Source organism: Petaurus breviceps, unplaced genomic scaffold, assembly GCF_028583685.1.
Source record: "Petaurus breviceps papuanus isolate PSGF00001 unplaced genomic scaffold, PetGlider_PUasm1.0 40, whole genome shotgun sequence".
NCBI classification, from domain to species: Eukaryota; Metazoa; Chordata; class Mammalia; order Diprotodontia; family Petauridae; genus Petaurus; species Petaurus breviceps.
In genome coordinates this window covers 4,682,400-4,707,284 of record NW_027186315.1, presented here as the reverse complement: position 1 = coordinate 4,707,284, position 24,885 = coordinate 4,682,400, and the positions used below count along the sequence as shown (strand labels likewise).

Genomic DNA, 24,885 nt, shown 5'->3' with positions numbered 1-24,885 from the left:
AACATCAGATCTGGATTCCACTACTGACTATTCTACTTATTGGTTATGTGACCTTGGGCTAGTAATTTACTTTCTCTGGATGCCATGTGTCCATGATTACAAAAGAAATATAAAATTGTTTTCATTGATTGTCATACAAGGTTATTGTGAAGTTCAAGTGATTTTTCATATAGAAAGCACCAACTGATTTATAAACTTAACCACATTTAAGGCATTATTATGATATAAACTAATAGCTAAACATACTTTGAAACAATTTTGTTCTTTAAGTATTTTAACTTTTTTTTGCAATACTTTTGATAAAGATGATGGTGATAATAATGAATGTTTCTTTTACTAACTTTTTTAAATTGGTCAAATTGTTCCTTTTCTACAGCAATATATCACAGTAAAATGGAAAGGGAATTCTTCTTTACAAACTCTTAGATTATGTTGGGGGTTTTTTTTGGGGGGGGAGTAATCTTCAATCCAACTTTTGCATTCTCCTTTTCACAACATCATCTAGAGGCATCTTAATTCTTCTTCACTATTTTTGCCATCAGAGTGGTATCATCTGGATATTTGACATTATTGCTATTTCTCCCAGCAACCTTAATTAAAGCTTTTGATTCATTCAGCCTGGCGTTTTGTATGATGTACTTTATATAAAAGTTAAATAAATAAGGAGACAATATACAGCTTTGTTGTACTCCTTTCCCAATCTTAAACTAATCTGTTGTTTCATGTTCAGCTATAATTGTTTCCTCTCGTCCCTAAGACAAGTTCCACAGGAGACAAGTAAAGTGATCTCCTCCTCTCATCTCTCTGAGGACATGCCACAACTTTTTTTTATGATCCACATAGTCAAAGACTTTAGTCAATCTAGCAGAAATAGGTGCATGTGCATGTATGCATATAAATGTTTGTGTGTGTGTGTGTGCGTTTGTTTTTTTGTTTTTGTTTTTGTTTTTCTGGAACTTCTTTACTTTCTCCACAATCCTGTTAATTTTGGCAATTTGGTCTCCAGTTATTCTGTCTCTTTGAAAACCAGCCTGCTTTTCTGGTTAAGTCTTGGTTGACATTGTTGAAGCTAAGCTTGAAGAATTTTAAGCATAACCTTGGCATGTGAAATGAGCACAACTGTTTGATAAATTCGATGTTCCTTGGTGTTGCTCTTCTTTAGGACTGGGACATAAACCGATATTTTTCAATTCAGTGGTCACTGTTGTATTTTACAAATTTGCTGGCATATTGAGTGTAGCATTTCAAAAGCATATTCTTTTAGAATTTTAAGTAGCTTAATTGGAATTTCGTGCCTTTTTTAAAAAAAGTTCTTCAGTGGGTTCTTTACATTATGGAATTCCTAGGTTCATTCATGTTAACGTCAAATGTGACATTCTACATGAGATTTTTGGTTCCTCACCCCAGTTCAGTGCCCCACAAATTATTTTTCCTTTTATTCACTATATTTTCATTGACTTTTCTGTAGCAATATTGTTCCTTTCATTAAGATAAGCTCCTTTTCTGTAGGTTTATTTTTACTTTTTGTGTTTATATCATGTCCCCAGCATTAGGTACTTATTAAATCTTTGTTAGGATGAATTGAATTAAATTTTACTTAGATCAAAGTTGTGGCAGAGGAGGAGAGAGAGGAGGCATGTTTTACTGTATGAAAATAAATCTGGAAGAATAGAATTAGCAAAGGACTTTGAATTAGGAAGACCGGGGATCAATGTCAAATGACTATGTAATTATTTTTTTTAAATGCCATGGAAGTTCAGTCAAAATTTCCTAATCTATACAATGGAATTAGGAATATTTAGAGTGTCCATGTAGCAGGCCAATTATATGCTTCTAATGGGTCAACATATGTGCAAAGGGGCTTGTTTTGGGCAACCTCAGATCACCTAATATGAAGGTGCTCCACATCCCTTTCATGTGTAGGAATAATTTTGTAGCCTCTTTTGATTAACTGCATAGTCATAAAGGCTTCATCTTTAAAACTGGTGAGTAACTTTCTTTCCCATATGCTCTTTTATCCATATCCTGTTGCTATGAACTGAATAGATAAAAGGGGGATAATTTTGTTAACCTGATTTCCATCTTATAACTTGATTCTGAGGATTTCTTGCCCTGTGGTGTTTATTCTGTTTTACTTCATCTATCATTCTCAGTTCCAGGTACCATAGGGCTAGATCTAAGAGTTTGAACCAAGGGGATCTTGGAACCTAGATTCCAGATGAGATGATGCAGTCCCTAGCACATCAGGGAAGCTCTGAAAAGACAGGTTGCCTGGGAATCAAACCTAATGTGAGTTGTGAATAGGGAGCAAGAACTGGGCTCTTTAGGAACTGAGGCAAGATGTGAACTTAACCCTCTTCCCTTTCCCAGACACTAAACTGGTACAAAAGGGGGAACAGCTTAAGCCCCATATGTTGGAGAGTAACTTTGTATATTTGTGATTATACATATAGAAGTAAATATCCCTTTGAAAAGGTCACCTGACTGTGGAGAGTAACTTTGTATATTTGTGATTATACATATAGAAGTAAATATCCCTTTGAAAAGGTTATCTAACTGTTAGTAGTCAAATGCAACAGGGATTCTGGGGACTATTCCTAAAATTATAGGAACATCAGTAGCGGTATTGAAGTCAGTGGCAAAGAGCCTAGGCTCTCTCAGTTTCTCTTAAGAGTATCAGAGAGTCTTGGGTCAAGTGTGAAATGCCTGACATTTCAGGCAGTGAGAGTCAAGACAGGCAATGTTAAATATATAAAGCCTTTGGATAACATTAAAAAATTGGCTATTATTATTAAATGCAACCTGAATATTGAACAAAGGAAATATTGCCTTTTTGGCACTCCCTTATGCACAGATTCTTTGGGGACTATGCTTGACTAAATTAAAAATTGACAGCAAAGAAAAAAATGTCACAAAAATGAATTCCAAAGACTTTAAATCATCAAATTGCCTTTATTTTTAATTTAAAGACTTGTCCTATGTCTTTAGACCACTGTCTAAAACATCCAAGGGAGTGAACTGAAGAAGGTAATGAATATCAGATCACATTGCTAAGGGTAGAACAATTCTCAGAAACTATCTGGTCAAACCTGTTCTTTGTACAGATGAAAAAACTCAGCTTGAGGGGTTATGCAAAGTTCCCAAAATCAAACATAGGAATCAAGACCTGGAATCATAGTATCTGAGTTCAAACCCAGATTCTCTAATTCAAGAATCAGTATTTTTTTTTTCCTACCGAGCCACACAGTCTGTCTGCACTAGGTTATAGTTTCTTTAACCTGAGATGTGGACAATATTAATACAACTAGAGAGATGATTGGGGTATAAGTGTAATAATGTATATGAAACAATTTAAGATTCTCAGAAGAAATTATAAGAATTGCTAATCTCATAATCTTGTGATTCATATTTATAAAGTAGATGAATCTAATTAAAATGTTTAAGTGAGCATCAAGGCATTTATTTAATATATCATGGAACAATTAATTACAAAGAATGCCTTTCTAAATTTAATAAATAGTATTTGTTAGAAAATGAATCTACAACACAAATAAATTTTAAAAATGTACAAAAAGCACAGAGGTTTTATCTAGTAGTACAGAATCAAGTGATTGCCTTTTTTCTCAATGATATGATTTTTTTTATCAAACCCCCCAAAATGCACAGTCTACATCTAATAAATACATTTAAGTTAAGGGTTAAGAATTATCAGGTGGATATAGACAGTTGACAGCTAACATGTAATTTAAATTGTATTATCCAAAGTAGCCAAATTAGATGGGATTTCATTCAAATCTCTGTTGTCCCACCCCCCCCTCCAAACCAGGTGGAATAGTTGAAACCATATTGTGCTATAATTCTAAGAAACATTTAAATCTTGCCAAGGATCAAGTGCATATTATATTTATGTGTACAAACCAAGTTGATGATTACCCTACAGGAAAGTATGAGAGAATGCTTTCAAAGCTCAATATATATTCTTTCATTTTATCCACAAAAACCCTTAGAAGTATAGTGTACAAGCAGAATCTTCCCATTTTAAAGATGTAAAAGTAGAGAATTAGAACAGTTTTATTTTTCTGTAGTCACACAGAACATTGGCTATACTGGAACTAAAAATCAAGACTTCTGATTTTTATATTCAATTTTTCTTCCAATATAATTTCATGCCTAAATATATATAATCCCCTAATGATACTGTCCCAAGTTGACTATGGCTAAAAGTAACTAAATGAAACAGTGAGTCTGTCTCAATTGGCTATTGTGAAAGATACATTTTAAGGGACTCTTATGTTCACATGGTACTTCTAATTTGCCTGGTTAGGCAACTCTGATTATCATAATTTTCTTCCTCAAATATACATCATCATCATTGCCATAATCATGATTCATTCATTCATTAATCATATTTTGACCTTTATAGCTTTTGTTATGAACTTAACTATGGCCAATGTGATCTTCACTAAAATGAAACCTTCTTAGCCTTTCAGAATTGTAGATATGATTATATGACATAAACACATATCCAAATCTCATTTTAAGCCATTCTATGATTTTAGTCTCAATATATTGGAAAGGCAATAAAGGAAAATAGGAAAATATTTATTATTAGGATGGGAAAGATTACTATAAAATCAAGTGGTGATTTTGGTTGCAGAAAAGAGTTATGACAGCAATATATTATGTAATGTATCGATATAAATTACTACAAGATCTTTGTTGATTTTCTCTTTTAAAAAATTAAAGATTATTCAGTGTGTTTTAAAGGCTGAACTAGAAGATTCTAAGTCCTAATAGAACCTTCCAAGTTTTAGCTTTCAAATTTTGTCCCAGGGATGAACTGTATATTTTTTGTTAAATATCCTGCCAAGCTAATTTTGAGATACATTATCAAAGGTTGTAAATTTAGATACCCTTGGGGAACATATTTTATTTTGTTATTATATATTTTGTATTATTATGGTGTTTGTCCCCAGAAAAATGCCAATCAAGCTGTGGAGAAGAGATATTTCAATTTGAGGCAATGGAAGCAGTAATCATGCAGATGAATCTTTTGTGTAATTGAAGAAAGTTATTTTTTTATGTGCTATTTTCAAACACTTCAGTTTATGAGGCATTAGAGAATTTATATCCACTTGGCAAAGAGAAAGTAAGAAAGATATAGGAGTGATTCTCTGATATATTTTGCTAATGTTGACAGGCATTCCAAATAATTCAGATCATAAAATGCTCTAGGCAAATTTGAATTTATACAGCAATGCTTCCATAATAGGATTTTAATTTAAATTTTTCAATTGAGAAAGAATTGACCTTAAAATCTTGGGTTGAAATACTCTTTAGATAAATTCTAGTATGTGACATCATGAAAATGTCACTTAACATGTTAATGCCCCAGGAAAATAGAAAGATTATGTTATATACAGCTTATTCATCTGCACCAATGGGAGGCATTTCTGTAATTGACATTCCCTCAGGGTTAGGTCTATGGTCTCAAGGCCACATGTGGCCCTCTAGGTCCTAAAGTATGGCCCTTTGACTGAGACCAAACTTCACAGAACTAATCCATTTATTGGGATATTTCGATTCAGTTGTAGTGCTGCACTTGAGGGCCTAGTGCAGCCTCGAGGCCACACGTTCCCCAATCCTACACCAATGAAATCATAGGTCTGGATGAAGAAACAATAAATATTGGAAAATATATGGAAGAAGGAAGATTATAATATATATATATATACATGTATGTTTATGTGTATATATATACATGCATGTATATATGTGTATATATACATATATGCATACACAAACACACACATATATGTTTTTTTCCCAGGTGAGAAGTCAGGGCAATTGAGGTTAAGTGACTTGCCCAAGGTCACATGGCTAGTAAGTGTTAAGTGTCTGAGGCCAGATTTAAACTAAGGGCCTCCTGACTCCAGGGTCGATGCTCTATTCACTGTGCCACCTAGCTGCCCCAAGAATGAAGAGTATAATATCCTATTTCATTTAATATATATTAGACAGTAGAAAATCCTTTGGATCATCATACATCCCTGATCGGGTCTGAAATGATGCTTTGTAGTGAAATCATTTATTTGTTCATTTCTTCCTTCCTTCCTTCCTTCCTTCCTTCCTTCCTTCCTTCCTTCCTTCCTTCCTTCCTTCCTTCCTACAAAGCAATCTTGAAAGTAGCCATTATTCTTTGAATACTTTAGTGGTAAAGCATTCAATAACATCGTGTTGTTGTTTTTATTGTTACAATGAAACGAGATCAATTTGTAGTCCTGGTATTAATGATTAGGCATTGACATGAATGACTGTGTGTTGATTAAACTGACTTGAATTACTGAACCTATTAATAATTCTGTCATAATTCAGACATGCACGGGTAAAATAACTAGTATAAATAGTCTATTGTATTTGAAGAGTTGAGCTCAAAGCTTGGGGCGGTGCCAGGGAGAGACTGGAATGATTTGTCTCATTTATCTTGTCTACGCTCTGGTATAATTTATGGTACCTTCCAAATCCTCCTGACTCTGAAGGCTTTCCATTTACCAATCTGGAATTTGGTAGCATTGTATGAGGTGAAAAAGAAGAATTGGTAAAGTTAGAAGGTGTGTTGATGAGAAGGCAGAAAAAAATATAAAGGGCTCTGAACTAACCCTCTAGCTAGAAAGAAGGATGAAGGATTTAGCCAAAATAACTACAGTGTTTTATCCTCTTAATTCCTTCTACTACCCAACTTAATACTAGTAAAACTGAAGTCCTTTTTGACTTGTTTTCTTTTGTTACCGAGGCAGCTAAATGATAATGGCTAGAGTTAGGATCCCAGGAAAATTACTAAAAATCTGCTTAGCTTAAATTTCCTCATTTATAAAAAGCATATAACAAGGGAATCTACCCCATACATTGTTGGGAGGACTCAAGTGAGATAAAAGTTGTAAAGTGTTTTGCAAACCATATACACATATGTATGTACTTGTATGTATGTATGCATTCATCTATATTGGCACATGCATATGTATGTATGAACATGTGTATCTGTATACACACATGTATATGTATACACATGTAGTTGTACACGCACACAGTGCACATATGCACTGTATTGTGTAGGTTGCATATGTGTTTCCATGCATGCATGTGTGTATATGAGTGTGTATATTCACATATATGCATATACATACATATATGCACACAAACTATTGAATAGATATGTATGTCTTAGAGATTTTTTCCACTTATTTATGTTTTAAAAACAAAATGTATTCTTTAAAACACAACAATGAATTTACTTATGAAAATAATGGTGTATCATGAAAATAATTTTAAAGAAACTTCAAATGCATAAGCTTCAAATATTTCTTACTCAGGGGGAATCTTGGAGGATTGTTGTTGACATCAGTTAAAGTGATATTCACTGTGGTTGTTCCTGATAATCCACCCATCTGTCCTCCCATATCTTTAGCCTGGATGACCACTTGGTACTGCTCCCTGTTTTCTCTGCTCATATCTGGTAATGCTGTTTTTATTATGCCTTTTGGAGAAAGGAGAGAGAAGTCATGCATTTTAATACAATGGTTTTAAAATGGATTTATGCAACTTATACTGGGCAGATGTTAATCACAGCAAACAAATAAAATTTAGGTATACTGAAATAAGGTTTTCAATCCATGGACAATTTAATGTAATTGCCAGCATACAGAGCTTTCTATCTCTGCCATTGTTCAGTGTATCGTCTTTGCTAAATCAATTTAATTATCCTTTTGATAACAAACATTAGCTTTTCAGTCAATGCAAATCTTTCAACCAAATGTTCTTGTTTCATTTTAGAAATTGTCAGAAGCTTCAGGATTTGTCTCTTTCTTAGATTGCTCCATGTTTTAATTGTTTGCATGAAGAACTATCAATCTTTTTGATTTTATAGTTTAAATCCGGACACAAGAATTTATGGCACAGTAGAATAGTGTTTTAAAAGCAATGTACTTTTTTTTAAGAAGACACGTCCCTCCCTTGGTGATATGGAAGCATTTTGAGTCATATAATCAATGATTTTTGAACAATATGAACATGTTTTAAATTATATAAAAACATGAAAGACATAAAGAATTCATTTGACATGTGTTTCTAAAATTATTATCATTATATTAGCAATAATGTTCAATTATTAATTCCTTACCAGATTCTGGGTCCACTGAAAAGTATGGCTGTCCTTGAAGTATGCTGTATACTATTTTGGCACTATTTCCATAGTTGGCATCATCTGCATCTGTTGCCATAACTTGGATAACAGATGTACCTAAAGAAATTTTGCCCCAACAGCAGACACATACATGAACACATATGTGAATAAGTCAAACTGTGAAATAATGAATTGGAACATCTTTTCTGGTAGTCTGTGATCAATAAGCAATGACACAGTGAATCATGAATACTGACTTTGACAAATATCTAGTGTCCACGGTAATGAAAATTACTGAAAAGAATTTGTTCCCTCTCCCCCCTTTCCTGTCCATTTTTATTGATTTAAAATGGTTTATTTTAATCAGGTTATACCCATAAATATATACCGAATAATCATAAGACCTTACTGCATAGAAGGATACAATGTGATTTAATTCTACTACGTTTTTAATCTGTTTGAAGTACTGTGGCAGGAAGAGATTTTAACACTGAATATAGTATGTGTGTAATTTTCAGATAATGTAATGATTGCTAAGCAGAGAAGAATAGTCAATACTGAATACCACACTTACAGCCCTCCTGCTGTTCCTTATTTGTGTAACTTTAATCATCCTTTGTAAATAGGATGGCATACAAAAAGAACCATGCTTTTGTTATGAGTCAAATAAAGGAGGGCATGGAAATAAAAAAAATTGATACGTTTTCTTTTTCTGCTTGTGTCTATCATATTTATGTAACCATGAAATATTTATGTTCATCTCTATTATTCTGCTTATGTAGAAAAAGCTACGTATGAGGGGCGGCCAGGTGGCTCAGCGAGTAAAAGCACAAGCCCCAGTGTCGGGATGACCTGGGGATAAAATCCGGGCTCAGATACTTGGCACCACACCCAGAAATAACTGGCCTTGTATCCTTGAGCAAGTTGCTTAACCCAGATTGCTTTAAAAAAAAAAGAAAGAAAAAGCTAGGTATCATAGTGAATAGAGTGCTGTGCCTGGAGTCAGGAGGATGACAGTTCAAACCAGCATCAGACATTTAATAGCTATATGGCCAAGTCACTTTACCTCTGTTTATCTTAGTTCCCTCAACTACAAAATTGTTATAACAATAACATATAATAGATACCAAATTGTTGTTCTCTTCCCCCTCTCTTTATAAATAGGCTTAGAGAAATTGCATGGATGGTAAACAGAACTTTGGACAGGAAGGAAGAGTTTATAGTTTAAATATGAACTCATGATGAGTTTCTTGTCTGAGAATCAATCTCCTCATTCATAAAATGGATTTAGAGGCAGCATTAAATAGTCAAAAGAGATCTGATCATGGAATCGAGAATTAGTTCAAATTCCAACTCTTACAAATACAGGATGTGTGACTCTAAAGGGGGCACTTGAATTATCTGTGATCCTTTTTAGGAGTTTCTCAACTAAATCTTCCTCCAATGATTAAGTTACATATTAAGTTGAAAAATGGAGTTAATCATTATAGCTTGATTTCAGGGTAATTGTAAGGATCAAATAAGCAATGTTGGCAAAGTGCTTTATAAACATGTATTATTATGTGAATGTTAACATGATACATCTTCCTAAATATTTTATAGATAGATATTTAATACAAAAATATCTCTTTCTATCCATGTTTAAGTTTCTCCCATTAAAATCATCTCTTTATGTCTAAATGATGAGAGAATATTAAATTAAAGCTACAAAATCATTTAAATATTTTAGACATTATCCATTACATAACAGCTTACAGTAGCTACTACTATTTAGCTTTAGTGAAGGTGTCATTCTTTCTTTCACTCAGATTTCTACAAAGAATGAAAACACAGCTTTGACATTTCATTTATAAGTCCTATGTAAGTTCCAGTTGATTGTGAATATAATTTTTTCTTGCAGAAAACATGAGTTATTTGTCATTAAAATCCATTTCTGAGAGTGGTGACCCAGTGATGTACATAATTATACTGACAGCTTCATTTTCCATCTCTTCCTATGAGTAATAACAAATTTGTGTAACATCTATCCTCTGACAAATGCTCCAGCTGTAAGATAACAAATAGGTATTTTTGCCTATATTATAGGGAACCTGAGGCAGGAAGAGGGGAAAATTCTGCTTGCATCAAGATTATGATTAATTTGTGCAATAATCATAAGCAATTCCCTGCTTTATATTTAAAACTGTTCCCTAAATCTCTGTTGAATATATGTTAGAATATAGGCTGACTGCTTTCCACATATACTGTGGATCACATGAACAAAAAACTTATAAAGATGATGCCAAACACAGCATACTTTTGATACAAATTATGAATCTGTATCACGATACTTATTAGAATCTGAGGTCAATTCTTTTCCTACTGGAGTTGTTTACTTTTTACATTGCCTCCAAATTGACTTGCATGCATACAAAACAACTTCATGTGCAAATGGCACATTTCCTAAAGGCTCAGAAATAACATTTTATCAACAACTAATACTTAAAAATCCTAAGAGTTGCACTGCAAAAAAAGAAGAAGAAGAAGCAGTCAGGAAGAAGCAATTTCATGGAATAAAAAATGGCAAAGCCCTAAGCCAAGTTCAAAATTAAAGAATAAATGATTTAATTTCTCAGAGTTGAAGGGAACAGAAATCAATAGTCTGAAGATAGAAGAAAATACTTCCTATTTGCAAGAGAGTAGTAGTGATAGGAAATGGGATACATAGGAAATGACTGACCATATTCAATGAATTTATTTATCTAAGATATGGTGAAAAGTCTTACATGTTGCATATTGTTGTGTCATAATGGAAAGGACTCAGATAAATTTCTTATATTTCTGATAAAGAAAAAAAATCACAAAACAAAACTAGCCATATGAAAAAATAAGAAAAAAATAGCACTTTGAATCTTTGTGTTTTACTTACACTGGAGGAAACATTGATTAATTTAGATAACTTGAATATGTGCAGAAAATAATAAGCAAATATTTTATATGGATTTGGCTTAAATAATCTTAGGAAAATTAATAATTTCTTTATATCAAAGTTCTCATACTGTGCATATAAATTTAAAGATAATACAGTTTCAGGAGGAGAAGAGCCAAGAGGGTGGAGTAAAATCAGAACCTTGCTTGAGCTTCTGCTCCAAACACTTCCAATACCTATAAAATATGATTCTAAACAAATTTTAGAACTACAGAACCCGCAAAGTGACAGAAAGAAACAAATCTCCCACTGAAGGCAGCCTGGTAGGCCAACAGAAAGGGTCTACAGCATCCTGCTATGAGTGGAGCATGGTCTAGTGTGAGCAACGTGGGTAGAGACAAGGGGAACAGATCTGAAGCCCAGAGCAGTTGGAGGAGACTTCAGGAGAGTGAATCACTGACAGCTATGGCACTTAACAGACTTCTTAACCCATAAACACCAAAGTGAAAGTAAAAGGTCTGTGGGGAACCCTGTTGATCCTGGGTGAGAGAAGAAAGTGGTCCAGCCCCTGCCCCCAGGGCAGCTTACGTGACTGAAGCAGCAACTGCTGCCACTGCTGCTGCTGCTGCTGCTTCTGGCTACCGGCCTACAGATTGTAGAGGACATTTGCAGGAATCATTCTGCTGGCACTGAGGCAGGATTCTCTTGCTTTGCCCTGCTGGTATCTGGGTTATAAGGGTGCTGGTAGTGGAGTAATGAGTGCTGGTGTAGTAGAGCTTGTTGAGGTTGTAGAGAGAAAATCCTCCTCACAGTTCTGAGGCAGTGCCTGTAAAAATTTCTGACAATAGCTGTACAAAACCCCAGAAATTTGGGACACAGCACTCTCTACTCTGGAAGCAGAGTTCTACAAAGGCAAAGAGCTCAAAAGTCAAGTAACTGGCTGGCAAGATGAGCAAACAGAGGAAGCACAATCACACTACAGAATTATTTTTGGGGGACAAAGAGGACCAAAACAGAATCAGAAGAAGACAACGAAATCAAAACTCCTGCATGAAAGCCTCCAAAAAAAATATAAAGTGGTCACAGGCCATGGAGGAGCCCAAAAAGGATTTTAAAAATCAAGTAAGAGAAATAGGGAAAATTTAGAAAGAGAAATGAAAATGATGAAAGGAAATCATGAAAAAACAAGTTAACAGCCTGACTGAAAAATTAACATCTTAAAAAAGAGACTAACTCAAATAGTAAAAGAGTTCCAAAAAGTCAAGGAGGAAAAGAATGACTTAAAAAGTCGAATTGGGGCATGCCTAAGTGTTACAATGAATAGAGCACCAATCCTTGAATCAGGAGGACCTGAGTTTAAATTTGGCCTCAGCCACTTAACACTTACTATCTGTTTGACTTTGGGCAAGTCACTTACCCCAATTGCCCTCTCTCCAAAAAAAAGGGAAAAAAAAAGCTGAATTGGCCAGATGGAGAAGGAATTTTAAAAATTCAATGAAGAAAATAATTCCTTCAAAATTAGATTGGAACAAATGGAAGCTAAAGACTTTATGAGAAACCAAGATCTAAAATTAAAAAAAAAATAGAAGATAATGTGAAATATCTCTTAGGAAAAACTACTGAACTGGAAAATAGATCCAGGTGAGATCATTTAAAAATTATTGGAGTATCTGAAAACCATGAAAACCAAAAGATCCTAGACATCATCTTTCAAGAAATTATCAAGCAAAATTGCCCAGACATTCTAGAATCAGAGGGCAAAATAGAAATTGAAAGATTTCTCAGATTACCTCTTGAAAAAGATCCCAAAAGAAAACTCCTAGTAATCATAGCCAAATTCCAGAGTTCCCAGGTGAAGGAGAAAATATTATGAACAGTCAGGAAGAAACAATTTGAGTTTCTGGAAACACAATCAGGATGACACCAGATCTAGCAGCATCTACATTAAGGGATCAAAGGGCTTGGAATACGATATTCTGGACGTCAAAGGAGCAGGATTAAAACCAGGAATCACCTACCCAGCAAAACTAAGTAAAAAAATAACAGTAAAATACTTCAGGAGAAAATAGGGACATTCAGTAAAATAGAGGAAAAGACCAGAGCTGAACAGAAAATTTGACTTTCAAATAAAGAAGCAAGAGAAGGTTAACAGGAAAAAGAAATCATAAGGAATTTATTAAAAATGTTCTATTTATATTCCTACATGGAAAAAAATAATTTCAACTCAGGAAACTTTTCTTAGTATAAGGATAGTAGACAGAGGACACAGGATGAGTTGAATATGAAGTGATTATATCTAAAAAATAAAATTAAGAGGAGAGATAAATATATTGGGAGGAGAAAGGGAGAGATAGAATAGGGTAAATAATCTCACATAAAAGAAGCAAGAGAAAACTGTTACAATGGAGAAGAGCAGGAAAGTGAAAGGGAATGAGTCAACCTTACTTTCATTGTATTTGGCTTCAGGAGGGAAGAACATACACATTCAATTGGGTATTTTACCCTACAGGAAAAAAGGGGGGGGGGGTGACAATAAGAGGCGGGATGATAGGAGGGAAGGCCGACTGGGAAGGGGGTAATTAGAAGGAAACATGTTTGAAAAGGGACAGGGTCAAAAGAGAAGATAGAATAAGTGGGGGGTGGGATAGGATGAGGAGAAATATAATTAGTCTTTCACAATATAACTACTATGGAAATGTTTTGTTTAACTACACATGTACAACATATATTGAATTGATTGTCTTCCCAGTGGGGGTGGTGAGGAGGTAAGAAGGGAAAAAATCTGGAAATCAAAGTTTCAAAAGTAAATGTTAATGTTTTTTTTTACATGTAACCGGGAAATAAGATACACAGGCAACGGGGTATAGAAATCCATTCTGCCTTACAAGAAAATAAGGAGGGAGCATGAGGGAGGACATAAAAGAGAACTGTTTGGGAGAAGGGGTATTCAGTTTGCCTGCTGTCTTGGGGTGGGGGGTTGCGGAGACACAGAGAGAAAAATTGTAACTCAGAATCTTGTGGAAATGAATGTTGAAAACTAAAAGATAATAAAAAAATGCATTTAAAAAAGATAATATAGTTTCCTCACTGTTGAAAACAATCTGTTTGGAGATCTATTCCACACTGAAAATCAAATGGTCAAATCCCTAATTTGAACTGGCTATTTTAAAATCTATCTTAAATGATCTGTTCTCAGACATTTTCAGGTTGTGCTGTCAAAAACCAACTGTTGCCCTTTACATTGAAAATATAATGTTAAATTAACTGTGACTTCATATTCTAAGTAGGGAGACCCTTGTCAAAGATGATGTTGGAGAATAGAAATAGATTATATTGTATCTGTTATTTTTTCCATGCATAGTTTATTCAGTTCAATTCAATGAACAGTCATTAGGAATCTACTCTGTAACACAAACTGTTGCTGGACCCTGGGGGAACATAATGGTAAGTAAAGCATTATCTTTACTCTCAAGGAACCTAGGTAAGTTCATTTATTAAGCAATGTCTTAATTTTGCCTCATTGTATTTTGCTCAAAGACGAAAAAGGAAACACTGCATAATTATTTATACATTTTCATAGGAATTTACTTATGAATCAGAAAGTAGGCTTGCAAAAACATCAAAATTTATGCCTTAAGAATTTTTTTTCCCCAATTTTAGAAGAAAATAAAGGGAAGGTAGTAAAGCTAATTTGGCATTTTCATTTATGGCAACATTATCATATGTGTAATTAGCACATATGTTAGCAAGGGGAGAGTGGGCAGTATTATCCAAGCTTAATTAATTAGCCCTTCAGTATATGATCTATGTATAGCCTTTGATCAAAAATTATTTAAAATAAAATAAAAAGATCATGCATTGTGAAAGACATTTAGTCTTATAATTATTTTCAAAGATTAATTATATATAAATGAAAATGAATGGCTAATATAATATTTGGAAATCCAATGAAATTTATTAGTTCATTTTATTGTTGGTGGCTAATATGTTAGCTAAAATGTGGTCTTGTTTGTTAAAAAAAACTGCAGCAAAAAAAAACAACAACTACTACTATTACTGCTGCTGCTGCTACTACTATTACTATTATTTCTATTTTTATTACTGATACTACTATAACTCGCAGAAAAGCAGCCTGGAAATATAGTAATGAATTTAGTTTTAATATCTTAGCACTCTTAAAAGTGTATCATACCTCCCATAACCCTAATGGGTCACATCCTATCTGAACACCATTTGCTTATTGGCCCATGGAGCTTATTTTTGGTCAAATCTGCTCATGGGATGATGAAAACAAAATTTAAATATTTCTCATTATATTTTTTTAATAAAGTCATCTTTTGTAAGCAGAGAACTTACAAAGTTAACATTTAGTTGAGAAGCTTAAAAATTTTTCCACATGCAAATGATCAAGGACAGAAACATCTGTGAATTATTTTATCCTAGATGTAAAGACAGAATGAACCTTCAAGATAAGGTACCTCAGGACCCTCATTCTGCATATAAGGAAGCTGAAACCTATAGAATATTTAATCAATGTTTTTGATTGCTTGATTCATAAGTAAGAAACAGGTGACCCTGCTGGTGAAAGTCAGAAAAGGAATTTAACTCCAGGTCCTCTCTCTGAAACCAACATTCTTTCAACAAAATAAAAATTAGCTGTGTGATTTGGAGAGATTTGCTTCATCTCTTGGGGTCTGAATTGTCTCATTTTTAAGGTAAAGGAGTTAGAGTGATCCTTGTAATACTAGATTATGCTTTTGATGTATAAAAAAACAAGAGCTAGAAGGAACTTCTAGGTGAGGAATAAAATTCTACAAAGTTACATCATACATACACCATTTTACAGTGACAATAGGGTGAAAAGAGGGAGCTAAGCAAAGAAAGAACATATACAGAGAAAAATCAATCTTTCATTTCATACTGCATTCTAAAAGTCACTATTGCTTATTTTTAGTATGTTGATTTCACATGGAATTACAAATAATTAGGGTGAAAAGTTTTTGGTGAATTATTACAGTATTCTCACTAATGCAAATGAAAGAATCATATTGCTAAATCAGTGTGGCCAACCTGAAAAAATGTATTCATTATTATGGGATAATAGTCTATGAAAGTTTTAAAAGCTTAAAATACTAAATATTACCAATAAGAAGAAAACATTTTTATAAGAACATCCACATGAGAGACAGGAAGGGAAATAAGAAAAATCAAAATTGTTATGTACCTAGTGAATTATTCTAGCTTTCCTGATGAAAAGAAATACATAGTTCTCAGCTTAGAAAGCTTCTCTAGTTTAGCCAAAAGAAGAAAAGGTTGGTTTACTAAAAGACATTTACCCTCCTTTTCTTCTAGAAACCATTATATTTATCTAAGGAAGTAAAGGTTAAAGGTGAAATTCTGTCATCTTTATTACTTGACATTAATAGCAAATATTTACTGAGCACTTACTATGTGCCAGGTGCAGGGTTAAGTATTTTGCAACGACTGTCTTATTTGATACTGCATTGTTAATGTATTTTTGCTTAATTGGAAGATCTTTCCCATCCATTAATAGGCCCATGGGATTTGGTTGAGTCACATGGAAGCCTGAATCACACGAGCCTGTTTTGGGATGAGCTTGCTGAATGGTGGAAACAGTAAGGGTGGAGCAGAGCTGGGAGGAAATGGGTCAGAATAGTTATAGCTAAGGGAGAGAGCAGAAGCAGGCAGAGATCTGTAAGTGTTCTTTTGTGGGAAGGCCCAAGCAGGGGAAAGGCTTGCAGAGGGCGGTGCCTCCTGCATTGTTATTGTGTATGGATTTCTTTGTTGCTATGATCACCTTGGCTTTCTAGTATTGGGATTCAGTTTTCTGGTGTTTGAATAAAAATTTTGCTTCTGTCTTTCATGTGGAGAGTTTGTTAAATTTTATGATTCAGAGTTATCCCGTTGGCACTATAGATCCTTATAATAACCAAGGGAGGTAGGGATTACTATTAATTTCCATTTATAATAGAAAAAAAAAACTGAGACAAACAGAGGTTAAATTGCTTGCCCAGAGTGACACAGGCAATCTATTTTACTAGGTAAATTCATTTGGATTATAAATTGAACAAAGCAATACAGACCATTACAAAAACCATCCAAAATCAAGACACAAAAAACAAGTATTAGTCCAATGAGAAAACAGCATGCTTGTATGAGTGATATGTATCAATTTCACTCTTGGCTAAAACTAGGCAATGGAAGAGACTTCATTCATTTGCTGACTTGACCCTGGATCCACCAATATTTCCGATGTGACCATCAACATTGTTAGAAGAATCCTATGTTTTATGTAGCATTTTCTTCAAAACAATCCTGTGAAGTAGTGTTGCAAGTATTACTATTTATCCTAATTTTTCAGGTGAGAAAATAGTCTCAGGTTGCTTAATTGCCTTTTGCTCCTCAGCTCACAAATGTGAGTGTCAGGATTCAAATCTAGACCCTTGGACTACAGACTCAACACCCTTGCTGCATTATTATTGTTGTTGTTGCTGTTAACCAGGACTATGTTTTCATTGGCATAAGGACCTCAAAATCAGGAAAATAACTTTCTCAGAGTATATTGGCCCCCCAGTTTGCAGGTTAATGACTTAAGATAATTTTCTACAATACTGAGAAGCAGTCTCCCAATAATAGGTATGTGGTTCCTTACTTATTGAGTTTTCTCACAGTAATCAATTTCAAGTTTTACATCAGACCTCAGAAATGAAGTTATACAAATCATTATTTTTGTGAAAAACAATTGCTAACTAGACATGACTATTTCTTTTACTTAGATGAGGATTTTGGAAGTGGGGGATTATTTATACAGGTAGATATCTTAGCCTTCACTGTGGAAATTTATGCCCCACAGCAACACCTCTTTGAAAAGTTTACTTTCTACCTTGCCCTAATACCTGTATAGTTCTTTGTGATACAGCATGAGAAGGCCTTGAACAAAAACAAGAAAAAGTTTTCATAACTAAAAAGACTAAACTTCATGAAATGTCCTTGACAAATGCCTATCAGATAATTATTCAAGAGTCTCTATTCCAAGCACTTGAAATGTTTTGTGCCTTTGGTTAATATTAACATTTTAAAATATCCCATGATTAGGCATTAGAAACTTAGGACTAATATGAATTAAGGTGAATTATTATATACCAAAATTAGATATTCTTAAGGGAAAGTTTGACATAATGGATAGAAGCTTAGACATACTGTAAGAATGAACTCATGTTTAATATTTGTCTCTGACACATAGCAGTTGTGTGAACCCAAGTAAACCATTTAAAGCCTTAGCTACCATATGGGTTTGCGACATACAGTTTAAAAAGTGCTGAAAGGCTGATGAGTGGAAAAAGCTAAAGAGGTCCTGCCCTAAGAGATTCTTAAGGCTTTAAACTGCAAAACAGTAAATGCTCTGTCCTGGGTAAGGGAGGTTCCTCACAGGAAATTCCCTCTCCTATTGAAATTATAGGTCCAAATACCACTAAGATAATCATAACAATAATGAAATGATGATGACAGCAATACTAAATGAGGAAGATGAGGATCTTCTATTAGAGAGTGACTGTGGAAGAAAGAATAAGCAATCCAAGCGATAGATTTAACAAGAGAACTGGAACAACAATACAGTCTTGGAAACAATTAGAGGGAGACACTTGGAAAGGTTGAGGAAGCCGTGCCAGTCTTTAGCAGACCATAGAAGGTAATCTTATATAAGCTGCCCCTGAATTTAAGAGAAGGTGGCTCACAAAAAGAAGGAATTCCATAGCATTTGACTGGAAACAGGTTTATTTTCTTTTTACCAAAGGGTAAAGCAATTTCTTTTCTTTTTTCAGGAAAAAAAATATTACCTCAAGCAATGGATTTTAGGACTTTTATGACATTTTTAGCTTCAACTATCTCTCAAAAAAATAAATATTTCAATTCTTGATCCTAATCAGAATCAGTGAAGCTACAACTGAAAAAATGTAAAAGAGATATTTTCTTGATAATTATGGAATTTAGGGCCCTTTTGGAATAGTCTAGGTGGGCCACACAGGTTTTATCTGTCAATTTAAAATGCTGTGGTACAACTGATTGGGACTATCGTCCTTGAATGTTTCTGTGATATTGGAGAATTTCACCACAATACTATGCATAAAGCATATATTCATTTTGTTTTTCTTTAATTTTAAAATAAGATCTGTGCTTTCCCAACTGGTCTTTAGCCTATCCTGATTTTAGAATCTTGTAGTTTATTTTCCACCCTAGAGGTACAAGGAAAACAGTTTACTTCACAGGGTTATTGTGAAAATTAAAGGAGACATATATATATATATATATATATGGATATTGAAATGTACTAAGTACCATACAAATACAATGGGATATACAATTTAAAAAAGATGTCCAATTATTTTCCTCAAATTTATACAATTTTATAATTTTATGTATATGTATGTATGCATGTATATAGTGCTTACTATGTGTTATGTACTATACTAAACATTTTACAATTATTATCTCATTTGATCCTCACAACAACTCTAGCCTTGGAGATAAGCAGCATTATTATCCCTTTTACACAGATGAGGTGATTGAGGCAGGTAGCAGTTAAGTAACTTGCCCAAGGTCAGACACCTAATAAGTGTTTAAGACAGGTCATTTATACTCCAGGCCCAGCTCTCTATCCACTATGCCACCATATTTCCTCTTCACTGAGATTGTCAGATTTAAACACAGTTGTCATTCCCCCTAAACAGTTGATTTGTTTGAACAGACATTTAGTAGAAGTTGCTTTATGGGGGGGATAAAAAGAAAAAAACAAAACATTTAAGGTAGATTGAACTTAAACAAAAAATCAAATAGCTGCCAAATAATTTTACATGTATTTCTTATTATAAACAATGATCACACATGCTGTCAATTGTAATTGTCCTAGCCAAAAATATTTAATTATGTATGAGAAAATTTTATACCTACCGACCCCAGACATTTCTGGAACACTGGCAGTATATAATTCCTTTGTAAATTTTGGTTCATTGTCATTGATATCATGGATTTTAATGATGAATTCAGATTCAGGCTCCACTTGTCTTCCAGTTTTCCTGTCTATAGCCTTGGCACGGAGCACATACAAGGATTTTTCTTCTCTGTCTAATTTCTTTGCAGCATGAATATCACCTGTATTTTCATCTATAATGAACAAACTGCCAGCCCCATCTCCTGTTAATATGTATTTTAAATTTCCATCTCCTTTATCTTGGTCAGTGTGTAGCTTCAGGGAAGTAGAAAAAGAAAAAAAAATATCCATAAATGTATCTATTGTCATTACCAAATCATTCAGCACATATGAATAAGTCTGTTCAAATCTTAACTATAATTGGGGTCAGCAATGGTTATCTTCATTTTGTCTTATGGTTGGAAAAAAAATTGCAAATTTCAGATTCTGTCACACTCAAAAATCACTAAACAAATGGATAAAGCTATGAGGGCATATGCATGATAAGAAAGTAGCATTAAAATAAAATAACAGCAAACATGAGACATCATTCAAGCCAATTTTAAATTCCCAAGAACTCTTTTCAATGAAGATCAGAAAGGTCTGCTGCTCTATTGCTTTACAAATGGATAGATCATAGACATACAAAACATTTTGCTTCTCTGTGTAAAATAGTCCTTATATTATTAAAGACAGTGACATACAGCTTTAAGAAATTTCTTATATTTAAGAACTTTACAAATAGATCACAGAGAGACAGAAAACATTTTGCTTCTCTGTATAAAATAGCCCTTATATTAGTAAAGACAATGGCATACAACTTCAAGAAATTTCTATATTTAAAGTTTTTATATGGCAATCAAAATAGTTATAGCTTATGTTTTTAATTATTCTTTCACTGTGTCCTGACTTGTCTTTGTATAAAATAATGGATTCAATGTGGTTTCACTTTTCCTGACATTATTTGGTTGTTTCTATATATAAATATGGTATCTTGATCCATAATCACATACTGGCATATATGTTTCAGTTTACATATGATCTTTTACTACTCACCATGTTAAAAAAAATAACATGTCACAAGCTTCTCCAATTAAAGCCTATACCTTGCTATACCAATAACAACAACAACAAAACTGACATCTGTTCAATTCAATGTGTTCATTTAATAAATCATCATGATTTTGAGTAAGAGTTATAAAGTTTATAAGAATCTATATCTAGTCTGAATAGATGCATTTCCTTTCTCAGGGGTCCCAGGAGTCACCTAGAGTGTTCCTTGAACAGGGGTTCTTAACCAGTTTTGTGTGTGTGTTACAGCTCCCTTTAGCAATATGGTGAATTTCAAGAATCTCCTCTCAGAATGATACTTTCTTAAATTATTAGAGTAAAACTCATAGTCATAAAGTAAATAAATTATTCTTATTATTTTTTGGAGAAAGCAAGGCAATTGGGATTAAGCGATTTGCCCAAGGTCACACAGATGGTAAGTGTGTCAATTGTCTGAGGCTAGATTTGAACTCAGGTCCTCCTGACTCCAGTGTCAGTGCTCTATTCTCTGTTTCACATAGCTGCTCCTAAATAAATTATTTTGAAATACAATTCTCAAAAAACTTATCTTTTTTTTTTTTTTGCCTTTTGGAGGGCAATTGGGGTTAAGTAACTTCCCCAAAGTTACACGGCTAGTTTTTTTGTGTGTGGGTGTTAAGTGTCTGAGGCCAGAACTGAACTCCGTTAAGCCTGACTCCAGGGCCAGCACTTTATTCCCTGCAACACCTAGCCACCCCGATACATATCTTTTTACAAAGCCTAAATCTAAATCTAGCAAATATGACAATGAATATTAATAGACTTTTTTGCAAAGTTCCATTGGAAAATGACATTCTGTGTCCAAACTTATTAATGAAATAATGATACCAATAAAATTTTGAGTTAAACTGGTAAATGACATTTTATTTTTTTTCTAGATACTGAACAGAGACATCCCAGTGTTTCATAAAACATCAAGAAAAAGTAAAAGAAACAAAAACAAAAACAAACTGATCCTCGCATATAAAACAATGTAGAAGGATTAGATAAATGTGTATCTAACAATGCAGTTGTGAATTGATAGTGATGCAAAGACTTTTAAAAAATGTATTGATGTAGGGGCAGCTAGGTGGCACAGTGAATAGAGCACCGACCCTGGAGTCAATTCAGCCTCAGACACTTAACACAAAATCAAGCCATGTGACCTTGGGCAAGTCATTTAACCACAATTGCCCTCCAAGAAGCAAAAAAAAGTATTAACGTGAAGAACGTAGATTAATTAATTTAATTTATTAAATTTTCTCTATGTCAATTGGATTATCTAGGTTCAAAAGGAGAGGGAAAAAAAGAGAAATGAGAGTATCACAAGATGGGTAGTGGAAGTTGGGACCAGGTAGTTAAACAGAATCAGAGAAATAGTAAAATTTAGAATTTAAGTGTAGAAGAGAAAAACAACAACATGGGATTCAGTTGAGGAAATAGCTGTTTCCACCTTCAAGGATCATAAATGTTTTCATGGAGGAGGGATTATTTGAGTCTGAAATCACACAAAAGAGAAAGAATTATATTAACAAAACTATGGCATTTGAAGTCTGATGGGTTTGGTCAGCTTTATAAGTTGTACACTTTGTGAGAGAGGAAAATTACATCAATAAAATGTACTTTGGAGTTACATCTTAAATGTTCTTAAAATCTATACTCAGGAATTTGAACTTCATTCAAGAATCATTTGGAAAGACAAGTTGTTGAAAAAGCATGGATATCTCACACATTCAATAAGCAAGTTTTAGCTACCATAAACTATGTTTGGGGCAGTTTCGTAAGCTAATTTTCAAAAGGACTATTAATTTTTAAAAACTGATGAAAACAAAATTTACACTAAATTCTGTATATATTTGTAATGGTGAGCTAAGTAGTACTTTGCTGCTTGTTTTAACCAAGTACCTTTGAACGTCACCTTTGATTCTATCAAGAGTCTCTGTTGGAAACAGTATTACATTGTGATGCCTTTAATAGGCTTAAGACATTTTGAAGACCTTCCCTGCTCTTAATAGGACATGGGATTTGGAGACCTTCTCTGTCCTTAATAGGTCTAATGTAATCACATGGAGCCTATGGTGGGTGGAACTTGCTGAAAGAGTAGAACAGGAAGGTACAGAGCAGAGAAAAGCTCAAGCAGAGCTGGGAATGAGCAGAACTAAGAGAGAGAATGTTTGTGATGTTGGCACTCTGTAGCACTGTGTCTGTTATTCTTTCTCTGTTTATGTTCCTTTGTCAGACAGAAGCATTCTGTCTGTTTCAAGAGAGGACTTATTGTTGTTACAGAAGTCCTGAAAGGGTACTTTATTGTTGTTACAGAAAATTTAGGATTTTACTGTTGATTTTTGTTTGATTTCTCAAACAGAAGCCTTCTCTGTTGATTGGTATTACTTTGTCAGAAAGAAGGTAAATTGAGATGATAGTGGTGGCAATGTCGATAGATGTTGTTGTAGCTCTATCAAGCTTAATGCGTGTAAATACTTTTACTTCTCTGTTAAGCTTAATGTGTGTAAATAATTTTGTAGCCCTATTAAGTTTTGTTTTTCTAAAAAATGAAAAAATGAAGAGCTTGGCATGGAGCTGTCCCCATGAGCTGAGATATAGAGCTGGAGCAGAGAGCTACCCATATGTGAATCCAGGCAAGAGCTGGGAGCAATCAGTCTGTGAAAGAGGAGCCATGGGGTGTGGAAGCCAGCCTCTAGTCAAGATGAAAGAATATTTTACTTTGGATATTCTGTATTAACTGAAGTGATAGTAACTTACTGTGACCTAGGGGTGGATAGTGTTTGTACTTTGTGCTATCCCTTAAAGATGACTGATTTAAGGATGATTAAAAGCCAGTCTCAAGTTAAGATGAAAGAAGATTTTACTTGGTTACTTTGTGTTGACTGAGGAGATAGTGATTTAATGTGACCTAGGGGTAGATGTTAAGACTATGTGGCCAACTTACTCATAAGTTGTTATGTTGTATTGTTGTGATTTTTGTGCTTTAGTTTCTAGAATGTTTTGCTTTAATTTATTGCTGAATAAATAGAGAGTTCAGTATACTATATTATTAGATCCTTAAAGTTATTCACAGCAGCAGGCCTTAGGAGAGCTGCTCGTGATTGACTTTACAATCTTGCTGTCAAGGTATTTATGTAAGGTGTGACAATAATGAAATTAAATTAATTCTTTTCCTAAATCAAACATGGAAACAGGACCTCTAAGTGAGATTTTTGTTGTTGGTGGTGTCCTTCCAAAATTGGGGAATTATGAACTTTTTTCAATAATACTGCCATTGCTTGAAACCTTTTTTGGCACTCATCTTTTGGAGTTTCCTTCAGAGTTAGTTAAGAAGCCATAAAATAAAACCAGTTCCATAATATTTCTTGTTGTTATTCAGTCCCATCCAACTCTTTGTGACCACATTTGGGGTTTTCTTGTCAAAAATACTGGACTGGTTTGCTATTTCCATGTCCAACTCTATGTTTTGGAAAAAAATGGAATTATAGCAGCTGTATTCACATTAATTCTGAATGACCTTTAGCTCTTTCCAAAGCCACTCTCAAAGGAGTAAATTTCTGACACTCCTGGTAATATCTAAAAGAATATGACCTAGGTTCTTAAACTATGAAAAGAGGAATTAAAAACAAATCTTTTAAAAGTGGAACCATTATTACAATAAATGTATAACCTCAAAAAGTGACTGCCATGCCAAGTTAACCACCCAATATGCTGTATAAATTCTGGAGTTTAAAA

The 24,885-nt window shown here is 33.9% G+C and overlaps 1 protein-coding gene across 3 annotated transcripts in view; it reads right to left on the bottom strand.

Moving 5' to 3' along the window:
* LOC138170876 (cadherin-9) overlaps positions 1 to 24,885 on the bottom strand; it is a 187,462-nt gene that overhangs the window by 43,432 nt on the left and 119,145 nt on the right. For 2 of the 3 annotated variants that reach the window (XM_069100360.1, XM_069100361.1), the window contains exons 2-4: positions 20,058 to 20,352; positions 8,177 to 8,296; positions 7,367 to 7,534 (exon numbers count right to left, since the gene is read on the bottom strand). In XM_069100360.1, the coding sequence (XP_068956461.1) occupies positions 7,367 to 7,534; positions 8,177 to 8,296; positions 20,058 to 20,352 (583 nt within the window). The remainder of the gene's footprint in view (positions 1 to 7,366; positions 7,535 to 8,176; positions 8,297 to 20,057; positions 20,353 to 24,885) is intronic. The other variant, XM_069100362.1, reaches the window with a different exon arrangement.